Genomic DNA, 18,080 nt, shown 5'->3' with positions numbered 1-18,080 from the left:
GACTTCCAGGGGTAGCCTCTACGGGGTCTGCTTCTTTGTGATGGAAGAGCACGGGCAGCAGTCTCTGTTTATTGAACATGGGGAAGAGAAGCATCAGTTCACCAGAAAGCAAATGGCATCCACTTGGCATCCTTTCCCAGGGCTCCTTCACCAGTCCAGCTAGTAAGGCCATTGTCTTTTTCACTGACTACACTGCAGCTACCAGCTACTTCTCCACGCCCAACCAAGCATGTGGATTGTGTCGCAACTCAGCAGATGCCTTCAGTGCTCAGGATGAGAAATCCTATAAGACATCAAAAGTAGGGATGTTGGAGAATTCCGCCATGGATTCTAGGGAGGCCGAATTCCAGTGCATTCGGCCCCTGAGAATCTGTGGTGGAACGAAGCAACCCCCCCTGCCACCCCCCGAAATGGGCCCGGAATGGAGCCTACCTGTTTGCGGCCGTCGGGTGCTCTGCGAATGGCTGCCGCGTCTGCAGCCTCCATTCGCCTTCCCACGAATGTCCATGATAGGCTATGTAAATATATACGTAGCCTATCATGGCAATAGGCAGGAATGCAAATGGCGGCCACTACACCATTTGCGTCCCTGTCTTTTGCCATGATAGGCTACATATATATTTACGTAGCCTATCACGGCAAAAGACAGGGGCTCAAATGGCGTAGTGGCCGCCATTTGCGTTCCTGCCTTTTGCCGTGATAGGCTACGTAAATATATACATAGCCTATCACGGCAAAAGACAGGGACACAAATGGCGGTGGCTACGGCGGCCGCCATTTGCGTCCCTGCGCAGCCCAGCAGTGGCCGGATGACCAGCTGCAGGCGGCCCTGGCTGGTGGCTCTGCAGAGTCACCGCGGAGCGGAGCCGGCCAGGAAGGATTTTGGGGGGAGGGACGGAGCACCTCCCCCCCACTGCGGATGTCCCTGAACCAAACCAGGTAAGTGTTTCGTACATCCCTAATCAAAAGTCATCGACATAAGCTCTGGCTAGTTGCTCTAGAAACGTCAACTGACCTATCTGGGCTCGTTAACAAGCCATCAGATCCGAGAAACAATGGTTATCAGTCAACACTACACAAAAGCATTCCCGCTATACTGTTTTATTGAATGTCATCCTCGATTGCTTTTGACTTCACATAACATCCTCAGTTGCGTTTCCAGTGGGGAGCAACCAATGTTTTAGCATATAGCTTCTCCTCACACACAAATGTGGCCTGTTTATATGCTCAATGCTTTTAGGGAAAAAGGAAGACAATTCAAAGTGAGCAATTTATTTTCTCATTTGCAAGGACATCTTATTTTATGGCAGGAACTGCGTGGGGAAGTGTTCATTTAAGAAAGACGGGAGTGTGAACTTGAACTTTCCCTTAGTATATCCTGACATAATTCAGGGGGTATCTGAATCTTTCTCTTGACTTCAATATTGCTGATGCCATTGACACCTTCTAAGAGGTGAAAGATTGTACGTACTTCTGAAGAGAAACCTGTCATCTGACAGCTTCGCATTCTCTCAGCAAGTTTTTACTTCCTATTCTGGACATTCAAGATTTCTATAACAGATAGTATTACAGTTATCATCATATGCATTCACAGCTACCTTCTTCAGTTGAAGCCTTCGTAGTAAGGATGGGGCAATTATTCAAAATGGGGCAGCTTGAACATGTGAATACTCTTGCTTGACTCACAGCAGCCCCAATTCCAGGCAAGCATAGCATCTCCTTTGAGTCGACCATTCCTGCTAGGGATGTACAAAACACTTACCTGGTTTCCTCCAGGGACATCCGCTCTGTCCCTCCTCCCGAAATCCTCCCCGGCCGACTCTGCTCTGTGGCAACTCCGCGGAGCTGCCAGCCGGGGCCGCCCGCAGCCGGACATCCAGCCACTGCTGGGCTGTGCAGGGATGCAAATGGCGGCCGCCATAGCCGCCACCATTTGCGTCCCTGTCTTTTGCCATGATAGACTACGTATATATTTACGTAACTTATCATGGCAAAAGGCAGGAACGCAAATGGCAGCCGCTATGCCATTTGCATCCCTGTCTTTTGCCGTGATAGGCTACGTAAATATATACGTAGCCTATCACGGCAAAAGACAGGGATGCAAATGGCGTAGCGGCCGCCATTTGCGTTCCTGCCTATTGCCGTGATAGGCTACGCATATATTTACGTAGCCCATCATGGCCTCCGCAGGGACGCAAATGGCGTCCCTGCCTTAGCCATGATAGGCTACGTAAATACTTACATAGCCTATCAGGGCCATTCATGGGAAGGCGAATGGCAGCCGCAGCCACAGCAGCCATTCGCAGAGCACCGGACGGCCGTAAACAGGTAGGCTCCATTCCGGGCCCATTTCGGGGGGTGGCGGGGGGGTTGCTTCGTTCCACCACAGATTCCAGGGGGCCAAATGCACTGGAATTCGGCCTCCCTGGAATCCGTGGCGGAATTCTCCAACATCCCTAATTCCTGCAATTAGGGCTCATTCTCTCTCTCTCTCTCTCTCTCTCTCACACACACACTCACACACACACCCTACCCTTCCCCTTTCCCAAACAAACAAACAAAAACCCTTCCAATGAAGAAGAGGGAGAGGGTAGCAGATGGAGGAGAGCTCTCCTCCAGGTTTTTCTTTCATATATATATATATATATATATATATAAACAATTTTTTCATGACAATACAATTAACCCATACAAAACGGTTTTTCCTCAGGGGCAACTTAGTTGCAGAGAGCCTTTTCCTTCCTGGGGATCATGACTATATGCCCCCAAAAGGTGAACTGGAGGGCCAAAACACACATTACCTTAAATCTGTGTATAGCAGCTATGTCTTTATTTTTCATTTTTACTCTAGAGTAGGCAGACCCAATTCAGATCAGAAGCCTAGTGTTGGGGGTAGGGGGCTTTTAAGATCCAGATTGCGGCCTCTGTACCTACTCTGGAGTAAAAATGAACGAAACATGAAGCTGCTAGACACGGATTTAAGGTAATGTTTGTTTTGACCCTAAAAACGCACTGAAGTAAAAGCTATGTTTTATTTATTTATTACATGTATTAAACACCTCATAAAATAAATTTTAGGCATTTTACAACAATAACAGTAATAATTTCACAATAAAATAAACCATATAAAAGTAATAAACATGCCAATGCAGCATAAAATACAATATCAGGTATAAGCAGTAAAACCAGATTGAAGGCACTAGAATAATAAAACACAAAAATAGTTTAAACTGTAAAAATTTAAAAAGCCTGGGAGAAAGCCTGGTGCTGAAAAGATAACAGTGTGTGCACCAGGTGAGCTGTCCTTCAGAGAGCATTCCACAGCTGGGGGGCTACCACCAAAAAATCCCTGTCTCTTGTTTCCACCCTCTGAGCCTCAGAATGAGGGGGCATTTAAAGAAGGGCTTCTATGTATGACCCTTAAGTACAAGTAGCTACATATGGGAGGAGGTGTTCCATAAGGTACTGAGGTCCCAAGCCATATAGGGCTTTATAAGTCAAGACCAGCACTTTGAATTGGGCCTGGAAATTAATTGGGGGCCGGTGCAGATGAGAAAGGGCCAGTGCAATATGTCAATGGTGCCTGGTCCCAGTTAGAATGTTCTTTTATTATCTGTGAAAGCACTCCAATTTACAGTTGTACCGAATGTGTTTCAAGCGTGACCACTCTTCAGTAGAGGCAAAAGTTCCTTCTTTCTCTCCTGCATCTGGAGAGCCTAACTTCATCCTTTAGGAGAGTACTTGTACATAGGAAGTGCCTTATACTGAGGCAGACCACTGGTCTGTCTACCCCAGATCTCAGCTGTCTGTTCTGACTGACAGTGGCTCTATAGGATCTCAGGCAAGGGTCATGCTCTTGGAGAATGCTGGGAATTGAACTTGAGGCCTTTATCCATATAAAGTGCATGCTCTTCCACCATGCTATGGCCCTTCCCTCCCTGCAACTTCCCCCTCTCCCAAAGTTCACATTACCTCTGCACAAGCAAATTTGGAAATAGGTGTTTGCCTTGGTCATGTGTAAATCCCCCATTAGAGTTCAGGATTGCACACTTCCCAACTGTTAGGAAGACCTATCCAAATGTCAAAATCTGAAATAAGATGCAAGAATGTTGGGGGAGGAACATGATTGTTCACAGTTGCTGGTTTTTATGTGCCCCTTTACTGCTATTATCTTGGAGACCTCAAATACATATTTGTTCTTTTGTATCTTTATATGAGTCGGACTCAGTAGTGGGACTTCTACCAAGAAACTTGTACTTAATACTCCATTAATAGCAGCAGTGATTTTACTACAAGCCTGAACAAACCAAACTGAACAGAGATCACCAGCCATGTATTGTTGCATGGCAGAAGCTCAGTTAAGCTGCTGTTTGGTGGCTTGCCAGTGACTGCAAAGACAGAAAGTTTATGAAGCCCCTGATCACCACTATATATTCATACAGTTAGCTGGGTGAAACTGGTGCAGTCCTGAACTGTACACCAGTCAACTGATGGCGAAATGTGAAGGGTTGCTAGGAAGATGCCATTAAAATCCTGTGGAGCTTCAATCCAAAGGAGCATATACAACACAGTTCTGTGCATGTTTACTCAGGAATACGTCTCACTGTGTTCAATGGGAGTTTACTCCCGAGAAAGAGTGCTAATTATGCATAACATGCATAGCATTGTGCTGTAAATGTTTGTTTTGAATCACACCACATAAACTAGCTCAGTGCATCTCAGTGCTTCTTTAAAGAAATGACAGCTCTCCCTGGAAATGCCATCTCAGTTTTCTGTTTAACGTGTCCCATTTTCTCTTCCTAGGCTTCAGATTTTGAGAAGAAGAGACAGTTTACCCTGAAAGTGGAAGCTAGCAATCCTCATGTGGATCCCAGATTCCTCTATCTTGGGCCATTCAAAGACATTACAACCGTCAGAATTCAAGTGGAGGATGTAGATGAACCTCCAGTGTTTAGCAAGCCAGCCTATATACTAGAAGTAAAGGAAAATGTCCAGGTAAACACTGTCATAGGAAGTGTGACTGCCCGGGACCCTGACGGTGCAAAAAACGCTATCAAGTAAGCATATAGACTATTTCAGTTTTTATTATTGCCCCTGAAGTTATCATGGTTTTTAAAATGTCAATGACTGTTAAGAATGACATAGTTGTATAGCTACATTTCTGTGTTTTATTTCTAGACCTACCCCGTGAGTTTAATTCTGATTCTTTTAGCATAGAGTACAGAAAGCTTTGGCTTCATGCAAACATAATGACAACCATAAAAGGGATATTTCCAATCTATTTTTCTTTTGCATTATGCATTTAGAAGCAGCTTATTGGAGTGTGAATCAGGATCTGTCAGTGAGATGTTACTTAAGAAGTGAATGAAGGAGGGCAAGTCATAAACAAGGGGTGGGATCCAGACAGCACTTGGCAATGCTGATTTCGCACTGAAATTAATGGGACAGAAGCAGATGGTTAGGGTTGGATTACCTCATACAGAGGTAGGTTAGGTTACCTCATACAAAGGTGGGCTAGGTTACCTCATACAGAGGCAAAAGTCCCTGTGCTTTCATTTCAGTGCGGGAGAAGAGGAAGCTAACAAAGTAGATTCCTTCAAAATGCAAGTCATTTTTTCTTTCATTGCATACCACCCCACTGTGAGCCAAGCTGTACAAGTCTCGAGGCCTTCACCTGCAGTGTGGACAGGACAGATTGGAGTTCTCCCCCCCACGCTGCACCACTACCACCACACACACACACACTTGGGGTGAATGTGTGGGAAACATTCAGTGGGTATGGGTTGTTTGTGTGTTTGTTTGTTTGATTGTTTGTTTGAAAAGGATTTTTAGTGAAAGAGGAGGAGTGGGATAATGTTTGAGATGAAGTGGTAGAGGCCGGTAACCTTGATTTCGGCGGGGCTGTGAATCCATTCTGGGTTTCAGTCAGAACCAGCCAGCACTCTAAAGGAGCTATCCAAGGTGCTGAATCCTATCCCCAAACTGGGTTCAGCACCTTGGATAGCTCGTTCAGAGTGCTGGCTGGTTCTGGCTGAAATCCAGAATAGGTGCACAGCCCCACTGAAATCGGAGCCACAACCCTCCACTGGGATGAGGCACACCCCAAGGTGTTAGTCTACGCATAAGCAGGGACAGCAGCAGAGAATGGCTAGTGTTTATTGAGGAACTAATGTACCAAAAAAAACACCCTAGAAGTTGAGATATGGGACATCTACCATAATGAAATATGGACATAATTCCTCATTATCATAATCATCCGTAGTACTAGCAGCAGCAGCAGCAGCAAAAGTAGCATGTCATCAGTGTACATGATTATCTGCAGAGTAACAGAAATAAAAGACAGGTCCCTGCCCAGAGAACTTCACATTTAAATAGGTGGGCAATCAACAGAGGGAGAGGCAAGAGTAACATAGAAGGGTGTGAACAAATGCAGTTACTCTGCTTGGGCTGCTGTCCTACATGCTGTTCCCTGGGAGTGTCCAATTGAAGTCAATGGGACTTAATTCTGAGTAGACAGGCATAGGATTGTGCTGTCAGGCTCCATTTCATTTGGAGGGTGAAGACTAAAGGGTTAAACCCAAGTCTGCAAAGCAAAGGTGGGTTTTGAGCTTGGGGTTGAAGAAGAGAGAGAGTGTACCACACAGGTTCCAGGCATAAGGGACAGCAAGGGAGAACAGACAGAGCTGTCCCTTATGCCTGGGAGCAGGGGATATTCAGATGGCTCAGAGCGGAAGAGTGGGAGGAGTGAAGGACAAGGGCACGAAGAGCAAGTAGAAAGATGCGGGAGGAGAGGGGCAGTGGTGAACACTGAAAGGGAAGGACAAAGATGGGCGGAGATGTGCAGCAACAGATCACATCAAAACTAGCCAGTGTGGTGTAGTGCCAAGAGTGTTGGACTAGGAGCTGGGAGATCCGGGTTCTAGTCCCCACTCGGCCATGGAAGCTCACTGGGTGACTTTGGGCCAGTCACAGACTCTCAGCCCAACCCACCTCACAGGGTTGTTGTTGTGAGGATAAAATGGAGAGGAGGAGGATAATGTAAGCCGCCTTGGGTTCCTTGCAAGGGAAAAAAGGCGGGGTATAAATGCAATAAATAACAACAACAACAACAACAACAACAACAACAACAACAATAATAATAATAATAATAATAGCAGCCTCTACAGATATACGCCCTGGAAGTAACGGAAGTGAGGAAAGGGGGAAAATAATTAAATGAGCAGGGAGAAAGCAAGCAGACTGCATGCCTGCAGTGAGATGTGATCCTAAAGCGCCTTTCTGGTGCAATCTCTCCTAGCATTTTCCAAGATCTGTGAGGACAGATTAGGGCTGCATTGTCTTGACAGTGATTCCCCCCACACACCGTCATAAGTGTAAATGCTAATTCTAACTTCCCCTCTCAGCTCGGGGGAGGATGCAATTAGACCATTATATGTACTACTTGTCACTTACTTGTCAGGTTCCCCTGACAGTTAGAAATAAAACCTTCAGACATTTGATGCTACATTGAAAACCCTCAATTTTTTCCCCACTTGACTGTAGCTTTAAAAAGAAAAAGAAAACCTAAGCACAGAGCACTGTCAGTTTGAAAGCCCTTTGATCTCCCATTAAAGAATCCTTCATAATGTCATTATGAAAATGCTTAGTGAGAAAAAAAAAATCACACATACTTCCCTTGGCGGCCCACAAATCTTCTCGATTTGCAGTTGCATTAAACACGAGGACGCTGTATTTAAGAAAGTAATTAGGAGGAGATCTCCAAGGAACGGGTTTTGTAAAAACCTGTCTTTGGCACAAGCAGATTGAGTGACATGTACATTTGTCAATAGAGTAACATTTTAGTGGCTGATTCCCCTTGTCTGCCTGGCTGCTGAATGAGATTTCAGATGAATAAATGTGTTCAGTTCATACAGTGATGTAAAACGATAAAAATATTAGAGCTAATAGTTTCCAGTCCTGACTCCAATGAAGCTCCCATCCCATTAAGACCCCATGGTGGAGAAGAAACTTTGACCCAGGAGCCAGGGTGTAGTGGTACATTTTGAAGTGCAGGAGCTCATCGTGACAGTCCCCATAGCCACACCCCCAAGGAGAGACCAAACATGGAGGCAGTGGCGTTGATCCATATCAACAAACCAGGTCTAGCCATTTTCATCTCCACCAGGAGCAGGTCTTTGTAAAGTTAATGGGTCTTAGTTACTCATTCAAAGCCAACCCACCACCACTCCAAACTATTTTACATTACAATAGAGATAGCTCACAATATATTGTTGTTGGGAAAATCCATTTTCCCGGAGCTACTGCGAGGATTGCAGCTAAGATCCAGCATGAATCCTGGAGAGGGATTGGCAGATGATGTCACTGTCCCTTCTGATAAAAAATGTCTTGGTGCTTCAACCCTAGAGCCCTGGTTTCACTTTCACTACAACACTGCTCAAGAGGCCCCGCCACATATCACTGCATGGCTCAGCTGCAGGCTCTCTGCTATTCTTCCTCCTGCATTTTCCATAAGGAAAGTCTGCATAGGAAGAGGGAATAGAGCACCAAAGTGGCACAGCCATACTGCTTTGCAAAAGAGTTCTCATTAGGCATGATGGTCTAACTGGTGACTGAATGAACTTGGATATAGCAAACCTGTATGTAATGCATATGCATGTGTGCATTCACACGCCCAGGGACAAAATAGAACCCTGGTGGAAGATAAATGCCAAGGAGCCAATAATAGGCTCCCAAAAGCAGCTTCTGGAATTGGCCATTCAAATAGGAACGGAACTATTGCAACACAATGCCTTCAAATCCCATCCCATCCCAGAAGAATAGCATGATCGATTGGATTGAAAGCCACTGAGAGGTCTAGAAGAATCAACAAGGTCACACTCTGCCTGTCTTACTCCTGGCACAGATCATCCATCTGGGTAATCGAAACAGTGTCAATACCAAAACCAGACCTGAACCCCAGTTGAAATGGATATAGAAATTTAGCCTCATCCAAGAGAACTTGGAGTTGTGTAGCAACCATCCACTTGAGCACTTTGCCCAAGAAGTGAATATTTGGAACTGGCTGATAATTACTAATGGGACTCTATTGAGTGCCAGAATGGGACTCTACTGAGTGCCATTTTTTTGTTAGAAAAGCAAAGTACAATGCAAATAAATAAATAAATAAAATGTATTAATAACGTAATATTATATTTCAAGTCCAGAGTCCTGTCCAGCCCAAAGTTTTCTGTGTGTACAGGGCAGGCTCAGATAAGTGCACCCATGCCAACAGTACCAAAAGAACTAGAAAAGAACAAGTAACTGGGCACTACTCAATGCCATCTGATAGACACTTTCCAGGATTTGTGGATGTATGATTTGTGGTGTCCCACAACGTATTCTGGGGTTCATGCCACCAGTTCCTTATTCTTTTCTACCTGACTTTGCCATAATTGGCATGGGGTGGGATTCTTGTCCGTGCCCTGCACATAGAGGAAGCTTGGGGACAGACAGAACTTAGTGCCATCTTGTACATCAGGGGTGGGCAACTGTGGGCCATTGGTGCCCCCAGACACACACACACACACACACACCCTGGTGAGCAGCACACCCCTGTGAGCACAGAATATCTGTGTGTGTGTTGCATGTTCTCCACCCCTGTTGTAGAGAAATCTCTGCTGGACATGTGGGTATATGATTTGGGGTGGCCCAAAGCTTAATTTGGGGTGCAAAGTCCCAGTCCCTTATTCTTTTCTATGTATTGTAGCTATTACTGTTATGGTGTGGCATGCATGGTATGGCCTGACTTGCACAAACAGAAAGCTTTGACTCATATAGGACTCAATGCCATCTTGTAGAGGACACTTCTGTGGCTGAGTGGTGATATAATTGTGGGTGTTTAGTGCTTACTGAGGGGGGAACAGCACCAGGTCCTTATTCTTTTCCACCTCTTTGTGCTGCCATTGGCATGGTAAACCATGCCTGGCAGTGCCTTGTGTGTACATAAAGGTAGGGACTGAACGCCATCTTGTAGGGGGACACGCTGCTGGACTGTGGGTGTATGATTTGCAATGTCTCGAAGCTTATTGTGGGGTGCATACCTCCAGGTCCTTATTAATGTATGTTACGGAAAAATGATCCTTGATTAGAGATAATTGTTGTTTGTCTTGAAGGGAACAGCCTCCCTGTCACGGAGCTATATGATATGGGGTAGCCCTAAGCTTTGTTTAGGGTTCAGGTTCATTGAAACATTAGGTCCTTATTCAGGTTCCTGACTGAGCTCTCTTTCGACCTTTCATGCAAATAAGGAACTGGGAACTAGTAACCAACTTCAGCATCATTATGGATATGAACCAGTGGGCCTTTTTGACTTCCTGATGAATGTGTAATTTGAGTATCTATTCAAAAGCATAAACAAGAACAAAAGGACAACCACCTGTTGCTGGAACTTACTGGCCTGATGCTAGCATAGCTAGCACCCCCTTCCCACCCCCTTCTTTGCCCACTCTCAGTATTTATTCATAGAGCCTCAGTGGCATCTACGTGTTTTTATTAACCTTGCAACTTGTCAATTTCCCCGGATTTGAAGGGAATAAATCCCAAAATCTGACGTACACGCACCAGTAATTTCATTAAAGAAATGTAAAAATGAGTTTGATGTTGTCGACTTAATTCTTAATAGGCTATGATCCGTAAGTCAAAGTCACCACCAATTCAATGTAATTAGCAGCCCTTGATCAAAAGAAACCCAGGATTATTTAAATGGAATGAAAGCAATGACAGGGTAGCCTATTAACAGTATCCTTCTAGGTCAGGGTTAATGATATAATTAGAATATACTTTTACCTATTGTAACCTTGTCTTGTATTCTTTTTTTCCCTGAGTAGGAAAAATAATATAAAAATAACAATTTGCCAAGCCACAGTATTTCCTAATAGTGTCATTTTATGTTCACTTCCTCCTCTGCGAATGATCTTATGTATGGAGCGATTTCTGAAAAGTTATGTTTCATGAGAGGGAAACCTGCCATGGAAAACACAGATGGGAGCTGAGTTACAATTCTGAGTTGGTTCTCAAGCAAGATGAGAGATAATGGCCCTGTTCAGATGCACATTGAGGAAGGGTGGTTAGGCTAACCATGGTGCATGGTGATTACCGCTGACCACTGTGAGTGCTACTGCCACACGAGCAGGTAACCATATTCCGCAATGTGGTTAGACTAACCATTCTCTAACCACCCTCCTTCTTGCAGGAAGCCGCAGTCTCCAAATGGGAGGCCATGCATCCCAGTAGCCTTTGCACTGTTGGCCATTTTGCTGCTCAGCAGCTACTCCTTCTTTGGCTGCTCTAGCCACAGAGCTCTATGGCAGCTCTCAATTAACCACAGAGGCTGTTCAGACATCACGCTAAGCCATGGTAGAGCCCACTAACCATCTTGCAGCAAGTGGTTAGTGAATGTGGTTAGTCTGTGGTTAATAAACCACCACGGCTGATAGACACCTGTCATCACGCTAAGCCAACATGGTTAGCTCAAAACTCATGGCTTAGCGTGATGTCTGAGCAGGGCCAAGCTTTCTCCCTTCATTCTCTGGAGTGAGGGACAGAACCTAAGCCCCTACTGCATCCCCAGAAGCTTCCCAGCCTAATTACATGTTATGTCAGCCTCCCTCCAGATGTTTTGGACTCCCAGAAGTCCTGACCATTAGCCATGCTGGCAAGTGCTGATGGGAGAGGAAGTCCAAAACATCTGGAGGACACCAAGTTGGCCAAGGTTGTGTTAGTGATGTGATTAGGCATTTTGATCAGCAGCAGTGCAGCACATGTGGAGAATTAAACCTTCCCTCCTCGGCTGTGATCTTGCTAAAAACCGCTTGGCAAAAATTGCCAGTGTGGCAATTCACATCAGGGGGAAAAAATCCCATTGTCACCAATGGGAGTTTCACCACTACCCCACCACCAAATGCTAATTGCCACATGGCGGTGTGTGTGTGTGTGTGGGGGGGGGGAGGATTTTTACAAACATCACAGCTGGGGAGGGAAGGCTTAAACCTTCCCTCCTCGCACGCTGCAATTCAGACCATAATCCCCGCTCACCATCCTTAGTATTTAATTTTCAAAGAACCGAAAGAGTTTTTAGTTATTTTGTTAACCTAAGGCCCTAAGCCTGAGGCTTAACACACACTCACACACCCGCCTTTGTCTATAGGAAGATTTGTCTAATCTGGCTTGTCTGATCAGTTGGTAGGAAGAGAAACTATTGGATGGAATCCAGGAGACTCTTGTCCTTGTAGAGATGAAATGCCTGTTCGTTAGGCTGTGGGAATAGGGCGGCTCCTGCTCCCCACCACCACCCTAAACCCCCAGCTCCCTAGCAGTTGCTGCTTCTAGAAGCTCAGTTTAGCTGTGAAGCTTCTGGAGAGTCCATCCATTATCCCTCTTTTGCAGAGAAGATGGAAGCAAAGTGAGCATTCATCTTCCATCTAGGGATGTTCAGATGCAGTAAAATCTGTTCCGTCTGTGTTTTTTGAATTGTCAGGCACCTCTCATTCTGTCATCGGCCCATTGGCGGAATAGGAATTTCTTTGTTCTGAATTTGCATAAATGTGCCCGTGTGCAAGTGTGCACATGTAAAAATGTGCAATTTCCCCCCAAATGTGCATTTTCTCACTTTAGCCTGTGGGGGCGATATGCATTTTTGGCTGGTTTTTTTTTAAATTTTGCATATTTTTTCTACAACGAAATTTGTGCAAAATTCAGGAAAGTTAGAAAATTGGCCTGCAAGTCCGTAGAATCCGCCCAACAGGGGAAAAGCTGGTCTGCTATGGAATCTGTGGGTCAGATTCCTGAAAATCTGGTTCCGTTGTGGATTTCTCCACCATCCCTACTCCCATCAAACTTAAGATGAGAGTGAACACTGCTTTCCACCCACTCACCATCAGGCATGGGCTGCAAACCACAAGGCTACCCTTTTTCCTCCTGGACGTCACTTTCCTGAGTTTCCTCCTAACAGAGGTTACAGTCTGATTAGGGCACTCTCTTGTCTTCACACACACCCTAAAATGATCAAGTGCTTCCACTGCAGCTAAAACCAGTGCACATCAGACTGTAAATTAAGAATCAAATGTAAACAGGTTTTCTCCATTGCTTCTGAGAGCTGTGTCACAGACATTGTGCTAAATCCGTGACATTTGGATTTCTGGATATTAGGCTCCTATTTGAAAACCTTACGCCACTAATCCCCAGTTCGCTGAGCATGTGAAAGATGCTTGCTTAAATCTTGTTAAATAACTTGCCAGCTCCAAACCACGACACTACTGCCAACTTTCAGTATGTCTGAGGTATTAATTGTTGCCCCAGCCTGAGCTCCTAGGGGTTTTTTTGCCACTCATATAATTCCGTGAAAATTTCTGCTAGAGTGCAGCTTTTGAAGTTGACAGTCACAAAGCTGAACGGTTCCAGGCTTTTAAATGGTAATAGGGAGAAATTATTATGTTTTTTGAGTGAAGGGAAATAACTAAAAAGCAAACATGTTCATGATCTTTAATTCACCTTAACCCTTTCACAGGGAAAGCTGGACTGCCGACCTTTCAACAGATGGAATTGAAAATTGCATCTGATGGCATGATCCTATGATCATGTCAGAGCACGTCAGGACTAGTGCGAGTAGACTTTCACCCTCTCTCCTTCTTCCTGCAGCCCCCTCTGACCAGCCCAAAATCTGCAGCTGACGGTGTCCCAGCCCTCTGGAACATATTTTGAGGTGCACAATTTTGCCCTCATTCCCCTAACAGAGCTGCTTCTCGCAGTGGAATGACATCATTGGACCCAATCAATTAAGAGCAGATGCTGAAATGATACTGGCTATGCAACACACCACTTAAAAACCTTTACTTAGAAGGAACTCCATCACATTTGAAAAAGTTCAAAGGGGTATATGCCGGCCCATAAGTGTACAGTGTCCAAAAGCCAACAACCCCTTGCTCAAGCAGAGACCACACTGCTGCACAGTCCCTACACAATTGTGCCAGAGCCACGTAAACATTGTACAGACTGTGTGAGAGACCTATATAGGTAAGAACTTTACAGTGATATTGCATGGGGCTAGCATCACCTTCCCCACCATGGCATGAGAGGACAAGCCATCTCCTTGGACCAGTACAGACATCCAAGCACTTGTGTAACAATGACAATCACTGCTCCAGTACTAGTGTTCCTTCCCCCTTCCTCTGTGCTTATACAGCTGCACTGTATAAGAGGCTTTTCAGGTTGGGCCAGGAAGGGGAAAAAGCTCCCTCTAGGCCTAGCTTACTAGCCCCTTTCATCCCTTGCCTTTCTATATCCTGCATTTTATTGCCAGCCTTGCCAAAATATTCTAAATTCTGCACCAACAAAAAGCAACGGTGACTTTTCAGTTCTGGGTTGGTGATATTCAGCAAGGGTACAAATTGCATATTAAAAAGCAGTGTGTGGATACCTTATTTATTCAACTGGGAAATGCAGGGAAACAAACAGCTCCTTCCCTCATGTGAATAAATCAGGACCCAACATGGAGAACTAGAGGGAAGCCAGGGTAAGAGAACTGACTGAAGTGCATTCACCGGGGGGTGGGGGTGGAGGGGATCTACGCGAAAATAGAATGAGCAGCATGTTGGGGTATTATCTGGATTTTCATGAATTGGGCTTTGGTCCATCAGAAGCACACGAAGCAAGAAAAGCAGTGTAAACAGTACCCCAAAACCTGCTTTTCAAAGGGCAAACTGCAGTTGAAATCACCGTACTTTGCGGTTGAGCGGGTGGAGTCCTGCTAGAGGAAGTGAACTTCATCAACCCCATAGATGCTGCTCAGCCATAGAGAGAGGCTTGTTCCCTGCCCCTCCCCTTGCTCCTCTGATCAGGGAAGTTTCACAGAGGAGTAGGGTGGTAGTTTTCTCTAAATGCTCTGGAGCCAGCAGCAGGGCTGTTGCTGCTGCTGCCTCCTTTCCCAACTACGAACTAAGCCTCCTCCTGCCCACATTTTTATGAATGGGACATAAAAGCTACTCTGACAGGCGAAAGCAACAAATATGAAAGGCTGAAGCTCCCAAACAGCACTGTAATGCCTTTATGAATGAGAAATACAGGCCCATTGAGCACAACAGGCTCGCTTCCCTCCACAGCCCCCTTTCCATGCTCAGTGAAATGCGAGCGGAGGCAACCAGTTACTTCCCCATCGTGGCACCCATGGGCACAGTTTTGGCAAATTCGATCCCAAACCTGGCGCCCTCGGGGGGGGAGGGGAATAATCTGGGGCAAATTAAATAAAAAATGTATGAATTGAAAAGGCAGGCTAGGTACTCCCAGTGGCGACAGAGTGAAGGGGGGGAGCAATTGTGAATGGTGGAAACAGCACTGTAGCGCATTTATGAATTGAAAAAGCAGGCTAGGTACTCCCAGTGGCGACAGAGTGAATGAGAGGGGAAGGACCATGTCACTGCCAGGTTACAGCCATGTCACAGAGGCATGCCCAGGATTTAATGCAGAGGGATGGGGCTCGCTACAGCTGAACTACCCGGAAGCCACTTTAAGTAAAAAGTATAGGACAGGACTTTCTGAAAATGTGGCTTTTCAAGAGAGAAACTGCTGGTTTTCTGAAGATTGGTGATAATGTTGTGTGTTGCGAAGGACCTCAAACTGCTCTCCTTCTGCAACTAAATCACTCATGTAGATTGGCCCCAAGTCACAAACCGCTTTTGAGGTGAGACAGACACAATGAAGTCACCCTTTTATTTCAGTTTTCATGTGATTAAAGGCACAATCCTATGCATGTTTCAACAGAGAGAAAAAAGGCCCACAACTGGCTGGGGCATGCTGGGAGTTGTAGGCCTTTTCTCTGTCTAAACATGCATAGGATTGCGTCCTAAAGCACTTCACCCAAAGCATTGCTATGTCCATGTCATGTTAGGTTGCAATATTATCATTGGTGGGAATCTTTTACAAATCTGCTTGACCACAGAAACTCTGAGGGATGGGGGCATATCACTCTATGGGAAACTGAAACCTCCCAATTTGGTCCTGGATTGTCAAACTGCCATTCATCTAAAGCAAGCAAGAGGTTCTCCTACTGAACAGAATCATAGAGTTGGAGGGGGCCTTGTAAGTCATCTAGTCCAATTTATTGTAGGAAATCCAGAGCTAGAGCACTGGCAACAGATGGCTATCCTCCAACAAGGGAGAGCCCACCACACCTCTAGGGTAGGGGTAGGCAGTATGCTCCGGGATACCTTTCTTGGTGCCCTACCCCTCTCACATTAAAAAAAAAAAACTAAGCAGAGTGAGGGCTTTCAGCTGCTGCATAATGGGGCTCAGAGACAGTCTTAGGAAATGAAGACAGCTGGGCTTTGCAACTAGCCACACCTCCCTTTGCAGCCATTTTGTAGTGGTGCCCACAACAGCTTCTCATATGGCCATGGGCCCAAAAAGGCTGCCTACCCTGCTCCAGGGAATTGGCCCCATTGTCAAACTGCTCTTACATTTAAGACATTTCCCCTAACATTTAATCAAAATCTACTCTCCTGTAACTTAATCCCAGTATACCTAATATATTCCATAAAATCTTGATTTCTGCACTACAGAGATAAAGAGGGAGATAGTCCAAGCATGCTGAAGTAAAGAACTCCAAAATGCCAGCAAAATGAGTCGGTTTGCCTTTTAAAATGTCAAGGTATAAATTTCTGTGGTACTTAGCATAGAAATTGTGAATCCGCCTAAGGTGTTTGGGCTGTGACTCTTTCTCTCACCCTCTTTTAAAACAATAGTATACTTGGGTATTAAGGGTGACATTTTGATTTTGTGAGCAAACTAATTCCAGGTAAAAGCACAATAATTCATGAATGCCATCAGTAAAAAAAAAAAAAAATAGAATGCAGCATCACTTTCTTTAAAGAACCATCATTGTAACCTACATTATTGCGCATCCCAAAAGATTTGTCTACATGCAGGGGTGGGGAAACACTAGCTCCAGCTCCCATCAGCCTCAGCCAGCAAGACCAGTGGTTGGGTGATGGGAGTGTAGTCCAACCACATCTGGAGGGTCACAAATTTGCCGCCCCTGGTCAAAGGCAAAAGGTGTTGTTTACACCTTTTCTAAAAGCCAACAAGGACAAGCTCAGGTGGGTTTCACTAGGTAATAGGTTCAGCAGTGCTGAACCACAAGGAACAGACAATTGCCTGAGGCGCTTCTTGAAATGAGAGCTGAGACTGAGCAAGGCTTCCCCAGTAGATATCAGTGGGCAAGAGGCACCCTCTTATCCTGGCAGCTTTAGATATATTTAGAACAGAAGCAAAAAGTTAAAATAACACATTTCTCCCTCCCCCCCTTTTTTTTCTTTTTTAAAATGATCAAGGAGGTGGAAGTTGGAAGCAGGAAATGGGTGCTTGCACTGTAATTTGCTGCCCGAAGTCACTGGATTGCTTTGCTTCATAGTAAGACTGGCCCTCGGAGTTCAAGGATGCAGACCATGCAGAGTTGTATAGGTCAAACCCAAAACCTTGTGCAGAAACAGTGGTCCCGTTTCTAATTCAAGGCTGGTTGTTACAGGCACAGACTCCAGTTGATTTCTGTACACTTGATGACAGATAGCCCAATTTGTGAACTGGCTCCACATTGCGACTGAGGTGGTGTGGAGATCTACCTCTGGTGTTAGATTGGCGATGGCTAATTCACACTCTGACAGGTTGCCACAAATTTGCAGTCATCACATGATTGGAGAGGCCCCAAAAAGAGCATGGATCTGCATAAAATTTGCATATGCAGATAATTTGGAAATAATTACTATAATTTATATCTCACCAAACCTGTACATCTGCCTGTTCAATCTGCTATACAGATGCTAACAGCTGTTGATGGGCAATTTCAGGGGTCCCTGCTCTTCCTTCTTAGGGTGCTATCTATTTGAACCAGACAGCCCTTCAAATAGAGGACTGTCCTCTGTAAAGCAGGACACGTGGCCACCCTACATGTGATTGGCATGCATTTTTTGATCCAGTCCCCAGGCTTTCCAGTATGCTATTACTCAGAATCTCAGACTTGAATTTACTTTGTCTGATTGTTCCCTTAGAGCACA

The 18,080-nt window shown here is 45.2% G+C and overlaps 1 protein-coding gene across 2 annotated transcripts in view; it reads left to right on the top strand.

Annotated features, from left to right (window-relative positions):
* LOC146347371 (cadherin-6) overlaps window positions 1–18,080 on the top strand; it is a 221,026-nt gene that overhangs the window by 187,798 nt on the left and 15,148 nt on the right. For both annotated transcript variants that reach the window (XM_084850553.1, XM_084850554.1), the window contains one exon: window positions 4,804–5,057. In XM_084850553.1, coding sequence (XP_084706679.1) covers window positions 4,804–5,057 — 254 coding nt within the window. The remainder of the gene's footprint in view (window positions 1–4,803; window positions 5,058–18,080) is intronic.

This window comes from Heloderma suspectum, chromosome 4, assembly GCF_057233095.1.
Source record: "Heloderma suspectum isolate Gila_16-S chromosome 4, 16-S_ref, whole genome shotgun sequence".
NCBI lineage: Eukaryota > Metazoa > Chordata > Lepidosauria > Squamata > Helodermatidae > Heloderma > Heloderma suspectum.
The sequence above is the reverse complement of the archived record's forward strand: the minus strand, read 5'-3'. Positions and strand labels throughout refer to the sequence as shown.